Here is a 13,829-nt window from a genome sequence, read left to right as displayed (position 1 = left end):
TGCGTAGCGTTCAAGAATTCGCTTGCAGCATCTTTGGCAATGCCAGTGCAGTTCTTATTCATGTATTTGATCCCTCGACAAATTGTTTAAGAGGAAGCTTTAGCTCGGGCTCAACTTCGACGCGATCTCTTCAGATACATGTAAAACGCAGAAACGCTTTTCTGATATAACCCCTGGATCGCTTCTAATGAAATTTGTTGCATTTGAGAGAGAAAGTTCAATTCTAGTGACTGTTGAAAGCGGAATTTCGATTTAGGGCCTGAATTTTGTTTAAAATATTTTGAAAAATTCGAAAGTTCGGAAAAGATAGAAGCACGATGTTTACAAACTAATAGGTTTGCATCAAGAACAGATATCGCCGTTATGTAAACGGTATCTACTATAACAGTCAAAGCGGACGAATTATATGCTATAGCTATAGTTCTATAGTTTATATCTTACTTGAATTGGTTACGTTGTTTACAAGGGTTCTGCAAAAGCCGTATTTCTATAATACTACATTTTTTTGAGATTCATTTGTAACATATCAATTTTGTCCATTGTAGATGCACTTTTAGGTGCACTTCACAGATTTGTGATATCATTTGTTATTGTTGAGTTAGAGCTTTAAACTTCATAGTTTCGCTTTCTGGAAATGTGAAATTTTTGCCAGTTTTTAATAAAGAATTGACAACCTAACTGAAAAATTCGGAACAAACAGTCACTAGAATTTAAGTTTTTCTTTTAAATGAACAAACCTCGTCAAATTTGGTGCAGTGGTTGCCGAGAAAAATTAATTCTCGTTCTACATGTATTTAGATAGGAGCACCTGAGCTAAAGCTTCCTCTTAGGGAGGCTGAACTGCAACGTGAGCCCCCCCCCCCCCCCCCCCCGAACGAAATTTCTGGCTACGCCACTGGCCGCAGCTTACAACGCGCCGGAGCGTAATGCATCAGCAAGAGCGAGGAGGCGATTAAAAATTGGTCAACCTATTAGAAGCACAACGTTTTCAGGGCGCCAGTTTAGTGACTTCGATGTTAGTGTCACAGTAGGCTCTACTCATGTGCAGGATGACTTCGTACAGTTGTTTTCCCTGCTGCGAATGGGATTTGGCGTGAACGTCTAGATCGTCGACTTCATTCACAGAAAGAACATGTGGAGTAGCGTACAGCTTGTCTCCGCTGGTTAACGCAGCAGCATGAAAGTACTCTGCTGTTCCTTTAATATGCCTAAACAAGCAAAAAGTATTTGCGACATCACCCGAGGCCCACGCTTTCACCTACATGCACGCAAAAAACGGCGAATCACGGATATACGTGCGGCTTTCGGCGACATATGCACGAAGTTTAAATTTCGTGGTCTTCCCACCTTCCCAGTGTCGCGCCGCTAGCCACAGGCGGCGCTGACCAGCACGGTACCGCTGCTGCTCAGTGGCGCCGCCTGTTCACTGAATGGAGCCTATGGGGATGCGAGCTGCCGCTGCGACGGCGAAAGCATAAACTTGTGTCGCCGCCTACCGGCAGCTGTAGAAAGCAGCGTTCCGAGGAGGGCTGCCGCTTGTTGCCGCTAGAACAGGCGACTGCCCTACCTGAAACGCTGCTTTCTGCAGCGGACGGCAGGCATCAACACAAGTTTTTGCTTGCGCCGTCGCGGCAGCAGCTGTCATCTTTATAAGCGCAGGCACATTTGCAATTTTTTCTTAAAGTCTAGGCAATTAACTGTGCCAATTTTTGTGCTAAACGAAGTCGACGCCAAAATGCGATCGTTCTGCAATATTTGATCACGAACAGGGTAACGGTGAGCGCAATACCTTTTTTCGAACACGCGCGGCGAAATATTCGAGACCCTGTACATAAATCAACCGGCGAAAGCCCCGGGCCCCGGCATAGAGTTTCATATAATAATTACTGTGTGGAACTCTGTGGGCCCTGGCACCCTTCCAAAATGTTTCTAGCGGCGTGCGGCAGAGGGCAGCACAGGAAACTGAAACTGGTGGATTCCTTACTTGTGCTGTAAACACTATCCAAACAAACGAAGATGCCTGCGACTTCCACGGCGGCTCTTTTTCTAGCCTCTATAGTTATAGTGAACTAGAAGGCTTTCAAAGCCTTCTAGTTAACTGTTGTTTGGTGGCTGTGCTCGCGTTTCTCGCTTGGGGTCAGGGTTGCTATAATGGGCTATTAATAGCCAAATTGGGCTACTTTTTATGTGTGTTGGCGTCGAAAATTTCGAGTTGGCTACATGGCTATATTTGGGCCATTTTTGTCTTGAGGACTTTCAAGTCACGAGGACAAGTCCACACTGACAAAATTCTGGAAGGCCGCCGTAAAACCCAAAGCTAATTGCTGCCACAAAGATACGTAGGAAATCTGAAAGACTTTTTCTTAGTAATGCCGGTGCAGGGAGGATGGCGTTACGTCATGTATGCCATATTTATACGTCATTCGAGCGCTAAGCTATCTTCTTTTTGTTTTGGTTTCGGCACCATTTGCTGCCGGTTCACGTGTGGTTCAGTAAGAAAAAACGGTGGGGCTGACAGTTGTAGAGTACATGTTCCATGCCGGCTGCTATACAGCAAACTATTCTGTTGACTTAACACAACAGCTCAAGTATTCGCACGCATGTCGTAGCGAGTCATTTTCGTCCGTGTTCCTTCAAAGTTGATCAAGGGTTCCTCGAAGCCTATTGCTTGGTTTTCCTGCCAATCACCGCGTTATTTATTTACCCAGTAAGCTTAAGAAAAATTCCATAAGTTGCTTTAAACGAGAAACTCGACGGTTCGAGTCTTTATGTACATGCTCAGCGAAGCGCAGTAGTCTCGACTGTCGATCAAAACGAAATATTCTGCTCTAGTATCGCCAAGCATCAACAAGCATCAGGAATGCAAAATAGACTGCCGTAAATCCAATGTTCCTCCTGCTTGCTGTCTGAGCTCGCTTTGTGCCTACTTGCGCAGCCTCTTTCGAACGCACCATTCCAACGCGTGTTCAGCCAGGTTTAGTTGACAAAGAATGATTTGAGAAACCGCATGCATGTCGGATGAGACACTGCAAGCTCTCCTTCACGGTAAGTTTGGCCTACCCGCCGTGGTTGCTCAGTGGCTATGGTGTTAGGCTGCTGAGCACGAGGTCGCGGGATCGAATCCCGGCCACGGCGGCCGCATTTCCATGGGGGCGAAAACACCCGTGTACTTAGATTTAGGTGCACGTTAAAGAACCCCAGGTGGTCAAAATTGCCGGAGTCCTCCACTACGGCGTGCCTCATAATCAGAAAGTGGTTTTGGCATGTAAAACCCCATAATTTTTAACGGTAAGTTTGGCCTGGCAGAGAGTGGAGACTGATGCAAATATTTTCAGCCAGATCAGTAGTTTCTGTCATGTTTCAACTCTGCAGTTGTTTATTTATTTATTTATTGTTATTTATCTTTTTTAATTTATATAGTCCAAGTGGCAGTAGAAGTTAATTAAAACGGGGCTAGAGTGTATATTTAATCCATTGCCGTAAATTCCCAGTGTGAGAAGTATCATTTGGGACTCTACGCAATGTTTTGCTTTTCGTTCTTTGTTTTAGTCAAGCAGCTGCGTATTACCTGAAATTTGCGATTGTTTCATGGTAGTCCTTGAACGTTGCACATTATTACAATAATAAGCTCCATAAATTAACAAAAAGGGTGCTAGTCCAAAGTAAGGTGGCAAGGCAATTGCTCACCAAAGGTCGGTGAGTGATTGCCTTGCCAACGTGTCTACATGATAACTCGGCAGTTTTTATAGCGTACTCCTGCGACAATTTTTCCCCTTTAAACTATGTGCGTATGAGTAATTGTAATTATGGCTTACTTATATATATGCACGTATTTTATCATCATTGTAATTTCTCTTCGTTCTTCTTAAGTCATCACATCATACTTTGCTTATGCATATTTTCCCTGGCAGCAGAAAAGAAACCTGCGTTTGACATACATAATAGGCGCTTGGGGTACGGTTACGCCCACATTTCATTATTTATGCACGCATCGCAGTGGCCATTTGACAAAGAGTTCTTGCCAATTTATATATATATATATATATATATAGAGAGAGAGAGAGAGAGAGAGAGAGAAAGAGAGAGAGAGAGAGAGAGAGTTTTACTGACTTCCTGTTCTGATGTACAGTTCTTGAATTTGTCATAGGAGTTTGCTTTCTACTTCATAACAGCCGTGCGCGACCAATATAAATCGATTTTGTGTGTTCCCTAATGGAATTACATTTCTTTGTTTTTTTTTCAAGTCGCACTGAAAGTAATGTGCAGAGTCCTCCTCGGAAATTTGGCAACACACGCATTCGTGCCTGCATTCACAGAAACCTACGTGCAAGTTTTTCTATTACACGAATCTTGCCAGGGAATTCCTGTTTAAATATTGCGCCGTTATACTCTTTTCGATACTAATGCCACCTGGATTATTGCCAGCGCCGTAATTCAGGTGGCAATTAAATGCATAAACTTTACTTCGCACCTTATGTTATGGGCCAGCAGGTCGTTCTGTTTGTCCCCACTCAAAGGCGAATTGCAGTCACTACTTCCGCTTCTTCGCACAAGGAAAACGCGTGAAGGTTTCAAGTTTTCTCCAGAGCCCAGTGTGCCATCCAAGCGGTAGCATTCGCTAACTCAGCGTCCAGCTGCTTTCGAGTAAATTCAAAAAGGAGAGATAGCGCGAGCGAAATAACATGTTTATTTTACGAACGAAGCTTATGAAAGGCATCCCTCATTTAATGCCTTGAGCTCGGATCGCCTCTTGGGCACACAATCGTGTGTTATCCGCGCGTTATTTGACCGCGCAAGCTTCACCTGCGTTTAACTGCACCTCGGTGATAGCTATAAAAGAATAATGTATAAAAAACAGAATAAATTCGAAAGGAAATACGTTGGTGCCAGTTAGTTCCGAACCCACGACCCCACGCTCAGAAGAGAGAGAGAGAGAGAGAGACAGTAAAACTTTATTCAATGTAAATAAAATAAGGCACGATGGTTGGAGCCCCTATTCCAGGGCCCCACTGGCACGAGCGGCTCGCTGGGCTTGGTCCAGAAGAGCCAACTGGCTCTCCCGACCCTCGTCCGCGATCCATGCCTCCCACTGCCTATTCCTCATTAGTGGATGTTGGCGTAATATGGGACTGCCTATGTGCGGAGGCCCCCTGGGGCACTCCCATGTGATGTGCTTTAGTGTGGGTTTGTCTGTGCACCACGGGCACGCGTCAGTGAACCTCGTGGGGTCTATTCTGTATAGGTGGTGCAGGTTGGGGTATGTATTCGTCTGAATACGACGCCAGTCCCTCTCCTGTTTGCTGTTTAAATCGGAGTGAGGGTGTCCAAAACGTCTCCGCTCCTGCTTTTGCTGTAGGAGGATGTCACGAGAATTCGGTGGAAGGTCGTCGCTAGGCCATGCCGTTGCTCGGACGTTCAAACCTCGAGCAATGCGGTCTGCCCCAGCGTTTACTGCCAGTCGCTCGTGTGCCGGACACCATACCATAGCGTGGTGCCCCTCTAGTTGAGTGCCTACAATTTTGATTATTGATTTGGGTGCCGTTCCTTGTAAAAACAGGCGGCAAGCCTTCAAAACCGCCTCGGCATGCGTGGCAGGGGCTGCAGCCATCGCCTTGGCCATTCAGTACGCCGAGCGCCAAACCACGCTCAGCAGCCGAATGTCTTATCCACTGGGCTAAACAAGCGCCTCCTAGGTCTCAGGCCTGTGCATTCTGCTTTATGACGTCATTATACCTGGACAGACATTTGTATTGCCAAGCCCGGTGTGGCGAAAGCGGTGACGTCAAAATCACGGCGGCTTACTCGGGAGCGTCCCTATTAGATTGTACGGCAGTCGGGAAAGGTAGCATGACGTCACGGATCGAAGCGCACCGGCCTTGTGCCATCTTGGAGGCGTTGGCCAAGCGTCTCAACGCGCTCGCTTGCCCACGAGGGGTTCATAAGTCGAAGGACCGCTTAGCGGCGTTCAAGTGGACGTTAATGCTTTCGCATTCACAACTCATAAGTGCTTAGGTGTCCTCGGATTTTTTAAAAGTGAAACAAAGCGATTACCGTGCTAATTTCGGTTTGTTTTTAGCTTTGCTATTTTTCTTCTTCGCTGCTTGCTATTAATTTCACTGAGATTAATTGATTGTGCAAATTATTTCTTAATGCGATTTTTGATGCCTCCTTCATTATTATCTCTTTCACAATTTTGTTTCAGTTGGTCTGATGGTTCAGTCACGGGCTATTCTGGTTTTTCTGGTCTTTCCTGTGCCTTTTTTCAGTTCTACTTTTAAGAAGAAGAAGAAGAAGAAGAAGAAGAAACTTTATTAAATAATGGTCCGGCAGTTTCTTTCCTCTACGTAGCATGACAATCTACTGAACCGTTTCGATTTTCCCTCGCCTAAATTCATGTAACAAAATTTTAGATTTTTACCTCCATTTTCTGAACACATAAGCAAAGTCTGCCCGACTCTTGGCCAATCCCCGCGAGTGGGTAAGCGCCACACTCATCAAGGACATCATCATCATCATCAGTTTTTGTTGTGGTGGCCTCAGGTGGCGGCTCGAATTCCTTGGAGTCGGGCGGCATCTTCGGCTTGCCGGACGGCCCAGAGCTGGTCTGCCAACTCTGAACTTTTGAGAGCCGCCTCTCAGCGGCGGCGACGCCGACGGAGAAGGTCCCCGGCGGCTCCCGCAGCCGTGGCGGCGTCGGCAAGAAGCCCACTGTGATTCTCGTTGCTGCATTTCTGTCGTAGTGTCCCGATCCGGCAGATCCGATGCCGCTCTCTCGGGGGGGAGGCGGCGGCCGCATAATCAGCGGCGGCTCGGCGTGTGAGTCCTCGAGCCATGGCGTGTGCCGCCTCATTGCCCGCGAGCGGAACATAGGTGTGTGCCGGGGTCCAGAGGAGGAACACCGTAGAATTTTGGGGTTGCGACGGCGATGACGAGTCGCCGTCGTCACAAATTTGGAGTATGCGGGCCGCTTCCCGCGAGACGCGACCGCGCGCGAAGCTGCGGATTGCCGCCTGCGAGTTGCTGATCACGATCGCAGCGTTCGGTACCGCGGCGAGTGCTAGGGCTATCGCGGCTTCTTCGGCCGCCTCCGTGTGTCCCGTGGCCACCGAGTCACTCGCGATTTAGGATAATTATTTAATTTTCAGCACACAAAGATCAGCACGTGCTTATGTTACCTCCCGCCACCTGATTCCTGACCTATACCCTTTAATGCGCACGTGTCATAGATGAGCATCACCAGCACTATCATCATATACACCACCAGGATTTTATTTTTTTACCCTCTCAACTATCTACAAACAATGAATCCTTAAATAACCGCTATTATCTCGTCGTATACGAGAGCTTCCTTTACACGCTTTTGAGCTCCCTTTGCCTATCACATCAGCACCGAATATTCACGTCTCGTGTCACCCATAGTGGTGCAGCAGCGTATACCCTCCTCTGTCGAGGCTCTAGGTCGAGGCTCCTCTGCCGAGGTCTATCGAAGTTCGTTCTCTCTCTCTCTCTCTCTCTCTCTCTCTCTCTCTCTCTCTCTCTCTCTCTCTCTCGGACATCGTTTACCCGTTGACAAGTATTTTGCGACAAAATGCGGCCTTCAATTGGACACCAGGGGTGCGATCTTGTACGCGTTCCAAAATAGAACGGAGGCGGTCCGTTCCACCGAGCCGCACGCGGTTGGTCAGTTTGAACGGTGAAGAACGCCATGACGTCAATTGAGAAGTGATATCTGCTGTCAATCATTCCGCGTTGTCTGCTATCGGACGAACGCAACGGAACGGACCGCCACTTTCGCGACGGAAAGAACGGACCGCCTCCGTTCGAGTTTGGAACGCGTACAAGATCGCACCCCAGAGTGTGGCATGTCATTCTCTCAACTGAAGTTTATACTAACGTCAGCACCCCTCTTGTGTCACTTTGATCCATCTTGCCCGACTGAAGTTCACACTGATACTAGTGGAATCGGGATAGGAGCGGTGCTTGTACAACGTCACAGTGGCGCAGAACATGTACAGAGAGAGAGAGAGAGAGAGAGAGAACGAACAAACTTCGATCATAAGGATGGCACAGTGGCCGGAGCAGACGTTACGGTCACTGGTGAGGATCGTTTAAAAAAATATGGGGTTTCACGTGCCAAAACCACGATTTGATTATAAGGCACGCCGTTGTGGGGGACTCCGCAATAATTTGAACCACCTGGGGTTCTTTAACGTGCACCTAAATCTAAGTACGGGGGTGTTTTCGCATTTCGCTCCCATCGTATAGCGGCCGCCGTGACCGGGATTCAATCCTGCGACCTCGTACTTAGCAGCCCAACACCAAATTCACTAAGCAACCACGGCGGGTGGTGAGGGTTAGAAAGTAAAAATAAATAAAACCCGCTCATAGCATGCCGGCCACGCCGGCCTCGCGCACGAAACCCCTTGAGCGTTTGCAGTTTGTAGGACATCGGCTTGGAGGGTGGCATACGAACGTAGTCCATGCGCCCAGTGAGTAAAGGCCAGGAGCGGCTTGCACGAACATTTTATGACGAATATAATGACGAATTTGAGAATGCATTCTTGTGTGGACTAGGCGTTGTCTGTGGAACATTTAAGAACGCGTACTTAAATTCGGCACTGTTTTCGTTAATAAATGTTCGTGCAAGCCGCCCCAGGTCTCTTGTGCTTCTCCCTCGCCGTCGCGAGGCGAAAACTTTTTAACCACCCACCCGTGTTGTTTTCTTTGCTCTACAAGCCTCGGCTCCTCTCCTTGCACGCTCCTCTCCTATGCATACAGGAAGTCAATTTAGACTCCCTGATACGAGGCGTGCCATACTTTGCTCCATCCCTTCACAGGCATCGAGGTCACCCTGTGAATGAAGACATTTTCACGGCCACCGTTTTGGCAACGTGGCGCTAGTTATTCCCTCTCTCGCATGACAACACAGACACAAAGAGTGACTTATATGAGCTTTATTTCTTACAAAAATTAGGTTCGTTTGCGGCAGTATACAAATATTCGCTATATACAAGTCATACTACACTGCACATATTATGACGATGAAGAGTTGTTTTTTCGTTAGTGAACACAGAAGAGCCGGAGTTTTCTCACTGTTTGGGGCAGCGTTTCCAATTACATTACATTGCAATTGTTCTGTCAGTAAATTTGGCGCACTTCAAGTGCATGAAAAAATGACTTACACGCCGATACTTATAGGTCGTCGCGTTTCCGAGAGATGCACAGTCATTCTGGAGTATGTAAGGGTAATGATGCCTCGACGAGAAAAAAAAAATAATAAGAATGCCGCCAAGCGCGAAAATCGAGTAGCTTGAACCATTCAGTGAGTTGCTTGAAACATTGACGAGTTTCACATGCACGTACACAGAATATCTAAGTGTTCTAAGATGACTGTACATCTATAGGTCCAGATTATAGTTTCGCTCATGATGGAAATGACTCATGCGACGACAACGACGACAGAAAAAAAAAATATATATATATTACGAGGGAAACAACACGACGCTAGACGCGTGTGACTTCTAGTGTTCAAGCATTTAAGCATACTGCCGCCGCGAAAAATGGACGATAAAAAAAAAAGTACACCTGAGTTAGTGCTCTCTCTCTCTTTTTCCGGCATTGTTATGGACACTGAGAGACGCAACTCTACAGGAGTGGAACAACGCGCGGCGTGAGTCTATCCCGACGACACCGTCTTTTCGACATAGACCTGTCTTCGGGCCCAGATGATGCACGGAAGAGCCTGCTCTGTTTGTTGCGGGTTAGAGGAGGTGGAGGCGACGGAGTGTTGCTGCTCAAAACCGCTTAAAGCGACTTCGACGTAGGGTTGCGCGCCGCTATACGTTAGTTAGGTCGCCGTAGTGCCCGCCCCAATGGCCCCTGCCTACTACACATTGCTGTGCGTCGGGGGCACAGCGTTACCGAGCTACCACGACGAGCGAGCAACACGTGGCCGTCACGCGACGATTCGACTTGCCCTATGTGTTCGCGCGTGAAGGTCCCTCCACCTGCAGCAGTGCTCGATCGTGCAAGCCGCCAACAGTTGGCGGCGGCGGCTCGCCAGGCACGCCGCTTCGAAGCAAGCCGCCGCTTTTGGCAATAGACTGTTTGTTCTACATGTGTGTAACGCTACGGCATTTTTTTTTCTGAGCATGCTCACAGGTTTGGTGTCGCACCAAGAAAAAGAAAAGATATATACACACACAGAAACACACGCACAGATGCAACACACACGCGCGTCCTCGGTTCCCCAGTGTTCATCCGCAAACGTATAGCGGAACGAGAACCGATGCAGCGTGGCGGCGGCGGCGGCGGCGGCGACGGCGGCGGGCGTGACGGCAGCTTGGAGAAGGCACTTTCTTTCGTCGCGGAATGCATCCACTCGCAGAGCACTGCACACCCAGTCTGTTCAACAGAGTCCGGCGTCTTGGGCTTCGTCACAAAGTCCAATGACTAAATGTGCGTTGCACTGGAAAAACAGAATGCGTGTTGCTCATTCGAAGCGAAGGAGGGGGAACGTGAAGAAGAGAGAAAAAAAAAGGGGGGGGGGGGTTGAAGGTAAAACACAACGCGCACTTGCGTAGTCCAAGAAGGCCGTTCTTGGATGGGTCAGGCCTTGGCTTTGCTTAATAGCAGCAGCAAGTTGCCGGTTAGCGCTTATTAGTCAAATGAGGCTTGCTTGTTGTTACTGGTGGCTGGCCGTCCGACGTGGGAGGCCCGCTGGCAGCTGCTGCGCTTGCTCGTTCCCGATTTGCGCATTCGTCTTTTTTTTCAGTTATTTTTCTTTTTTTTTGCCAGCGCTTGCGTTAGGGCGAGGAAGTAGGAGAAAAAGAAAAAAATCTGACGCACTAGTTGGCGACGCTTATGCGGTCGGCTCATAACTCCGTCACAGGTTTGCTTCGTGACTGATGGGACCTTCTCGAAGACCAGCTCGTGAAGTTCGAACCAGTCATGTCAGATTTTCTGAAAGGGTGTTAACAGTTGGTTACTCTCCCATGCCGTTAAACCGGAAAACGAAAACAAGAAAAAAACTCACACATAACAAAGCAGGCAATAAGTACAAAAAAACAAACAAGCATGCGAAGTGTGTAAGGTGTGGTTAAAGCCCAGTGTCGCGAAAAATTCGTGCCACGCTGTTGTTACACTGACTTAAGCAAAACTGGTTAGCTTTGTCACTGCAGCACGGCTCGGTGTTTTTCTTTAGAAGTGAGAATGTAGTGAAAACTTGCGTGTTTCGCACTGCTGTGCAGAAGCAGGACTACGTCAAGCTCGGTTCTATAGAATATTTGCAGCTTTGTGAAACAACATCGTAAATAAACAATTAGGTCACGGGTGCACTTTATCTTGCTTAATTACGCTATAAAGCTGACGACTAATTTATTATTGTTTCTTTTTTCTTTGGGGATATTGGAAAAATTTTTTTAACCCAATGTGCTACAATGGCACCGTCTTGGTTTGTTGCTGTGGTTGCGTGGAAAGAGGAAACGTAAAATTACCTTTTCTTTAACTGTATTTCAATAACGCAGGCAACCAATAGTGCAGTAACTTCCTGCGCTGTTAAAAATATCGCTACTGTCGAAGCTATCTTAATGAGTCATATTTACTGTAACGCGAAAGCAACTACAGTGGTTCAGATGTCGCAGTATGGGCAAATGTAGCGGTGCCTACATGTCTCTCTTTGTCAGCGCATACTGCTTAAAGGAAAGCCTGTCAATTGCTGCCGTTTTGGCTATCGCAAAAGCCATGTTACGTGTGCTGTTGGCATCGAAGGCGTGGCGTGAACAGTGCAAACACTTACACAGTCTCCACATCCCTATTGTCGTACCAGCCGTTCTCATTCTTTCCGTATCTCTCAAAGCGTGGGCTACGCGGCGGGTTGAGAGATGATGCGCCGTCAGGGGCAGTTTGCCGTAGTTTCATCCTGTTGTGTTTATTTACAGAGTAGGTGTCTGTGATGCTGTCATTGTAATCCATGCTGCAGAGACGGGGGAAGAAAAAAAGGGAAAGGCCACAATTAAGGTGCGGGAAGCGACTGACGCGAACTCTCGCGACGACAGCAGCATTTGAAGTTTTTACAAAGCATTTACACCGACTAGCTGCTGCTGCGTTCCGTGCAAGTACTTCGGGATAAGAAGTGTTGCGCTCTGTCGCCAGAGGATCGCGAGGATAAAGACGATGGCACCACACCGCAATCTCTTTTGCAAGGCACCTTGGACACCACCATACCACGTGAGACTTATTAGTTGTGAGTGGGGTCTTTACATGACAAGTTAGTTTCAATGAGGACCAGGCCCACCGTGTGAAGAGAGATTTAGATGGCGTATGACAGCAAGATCATTGTTGCAATTCAAACTTACCGCTTTGTTCGCACTAGACCTACTTTGCATGTGATAACCATCTTTATTTTCACGACGAGCTGCACTTCTTTAAAATGAGCGTTGTTCAGAAGAAAAATTTTCAGGTGCACTTCAGCAATAACGCTCTAGGCCACTTGGGCGCCAAACTTCTTTTGCGAATGCGTTTCTCGGGCTACCTTCCCGGACTACTTTCCCGCTATGTCCTGAGCGCTAGATTTTGAATTCACTGGGTCAGCGTTCCTGTCAGGGTTCTTCGACCTGACAAAAGCGGTGGTATTGCTGAGTCTTCCATGTTGCTGTCAGCACAATACGCTAAGGTCCGTTGGTGCAGTCCCAGACATCTTACAAAACCCACCAGACTGCGTCGAAAACCCGTGGAATTCTAGCATTTCTTAGGGCCACTCTTCAACATTTCGTTGCATTATCACTGTGACCCTTCTAATATAGTAGTACTATGGAAGCGGAATAAATAAACAAAGATGGCTTTTCTTTTTCGGTCTAAAGCCACAATCATGCAGTGAGAGACTCCGTAGCTCAGTGCTTGGTATTAAGTTAGGCAACTGGTATTCTTTAATGTGCGTTCCAAAGATATTACAACGATCGTTCTTGCAGTTCGCCCCCACCGGAACGCGGCCGCCGCAGCTTAGGCTCGATATCCACTATGTCGTGCTCTGCAGCTGAAACTCATAGCCATTGAAGCGCTGCAGCGGGTAAATGCCTTAAAAGATTTTGCTTGCCTTTCTTCTTAGTGTACTATGGAAAGGAACGTTCTTTTGTTCCGAGTCACCCAAGTGACTAGGCGTGCGGCAACTTCAACAGTGTTGCACCTTAATATAACCTTGCTCTACGTAGCCGCATTAAGTTGTGCCAGCGTTTTTCTTTTTTTTTCTTTCTTCTTTTCTTAGCTTCAGGGGAGTTATAAAGCTTAAAACGGGTTATGTAGCTGAACAAAGGAGGTTGGCAGTAAGGACTTGTGAAACGTTGAGTATACTTACGGAACGTCATCGACGTTGTTGTACTGCAGATTAGAGGGTGGAACTCCGATGGGCGGAGGGCCAGCTGAGACCCTCCCGCCGCCGTATGGGTTGGCCACTGCTTTGCCCATCAGCGGGTTCTTGATGCTGTACAACCGCTGCTGCTCCCAAGTTTTCTGGCGTTTACGAAGCTTTCTGTAAAAACAAAAATTCCATGTGTAGCGCATTCCTCCTACTTGTTTCAGTGAACTGGTTACAAAGCGTCTACGATGCTACATCTCGTCTGTGCCTTTTCAGCTTCGCGAATGCATTCGTCTGTTTTCTTCTATACAACTTCTTTTCCCGTCACGGAGCACTTGCTCTGTCCTGCCACTGAGATGCTATTCTGAACTTTGCATCAGGATTATCTCTCTTCGCTACCTATAACAAGGCCCCATAGCAAGGCATTCGATACATGCTCCCGGTCGGAAAATGAAGAGCGAAAGACTAGTTTGCTGGA

The 13,829-nt window shown here is 47.5% G+C and overlaps 1 protein-coding gene across 2 annotated transcripts in view; it reads right to left on the bottom strand.

Annotated features, from left to right (window-relative positions):
• Positions 1-8,939: 8,939 nt before the first annotated feature.
• LOC135909410 (protocadherin Fat 3-like) overlaps positions 8,940-13,829 on the bottom strand; it is a 347,250-nt gene continuing 342,360 nt past the window's right edge. The window contains exons 63-65 of one of the 2 annotated variants that reach the window (XM_065441351.1): positions 13,352-13,525; positions 11,798-11,974; positions 8,940-10,962 (exon numbers count right to left, since the gene is read on the bottom strand). In XM_065441351.1, the coding sequence (XP_065297423.1) occupies positions 10,875-10,962; positions 11,798-11,974; positions 13,352-13,525 (439 nt within the window). In that variant the 3' untranslated portion in view covers positions 8,940-10,874. The remainder of the gene's footprint in view (positions 10,963-11,797; positions 11,975-13,351; positions 13,526-13,829) is intronic. The other variant, XM_065441352.1, reaches the window with a different exon arrangement.

This window comes from Dermacentor albipictus, chromosome 1, assembly GCF_038994185.2.
Source record: "Dermacentor albipictus isolate Rhodes 1998 colony chromosome 1, USDA_Dalb.pri_finalv2, whole genome shotgun sequence".
NCBI lineage: Eukaryota > Metazoa > Arthropoda > Arachnida > Ixodida > Ixodidae > Dermacentor > Dermacentor albipictus.
The sequence above is the reverse complement of the archived record's forward strand: the minus strand, read 5'-3'. Positions and strand labels throughout refer to the sequence as shown.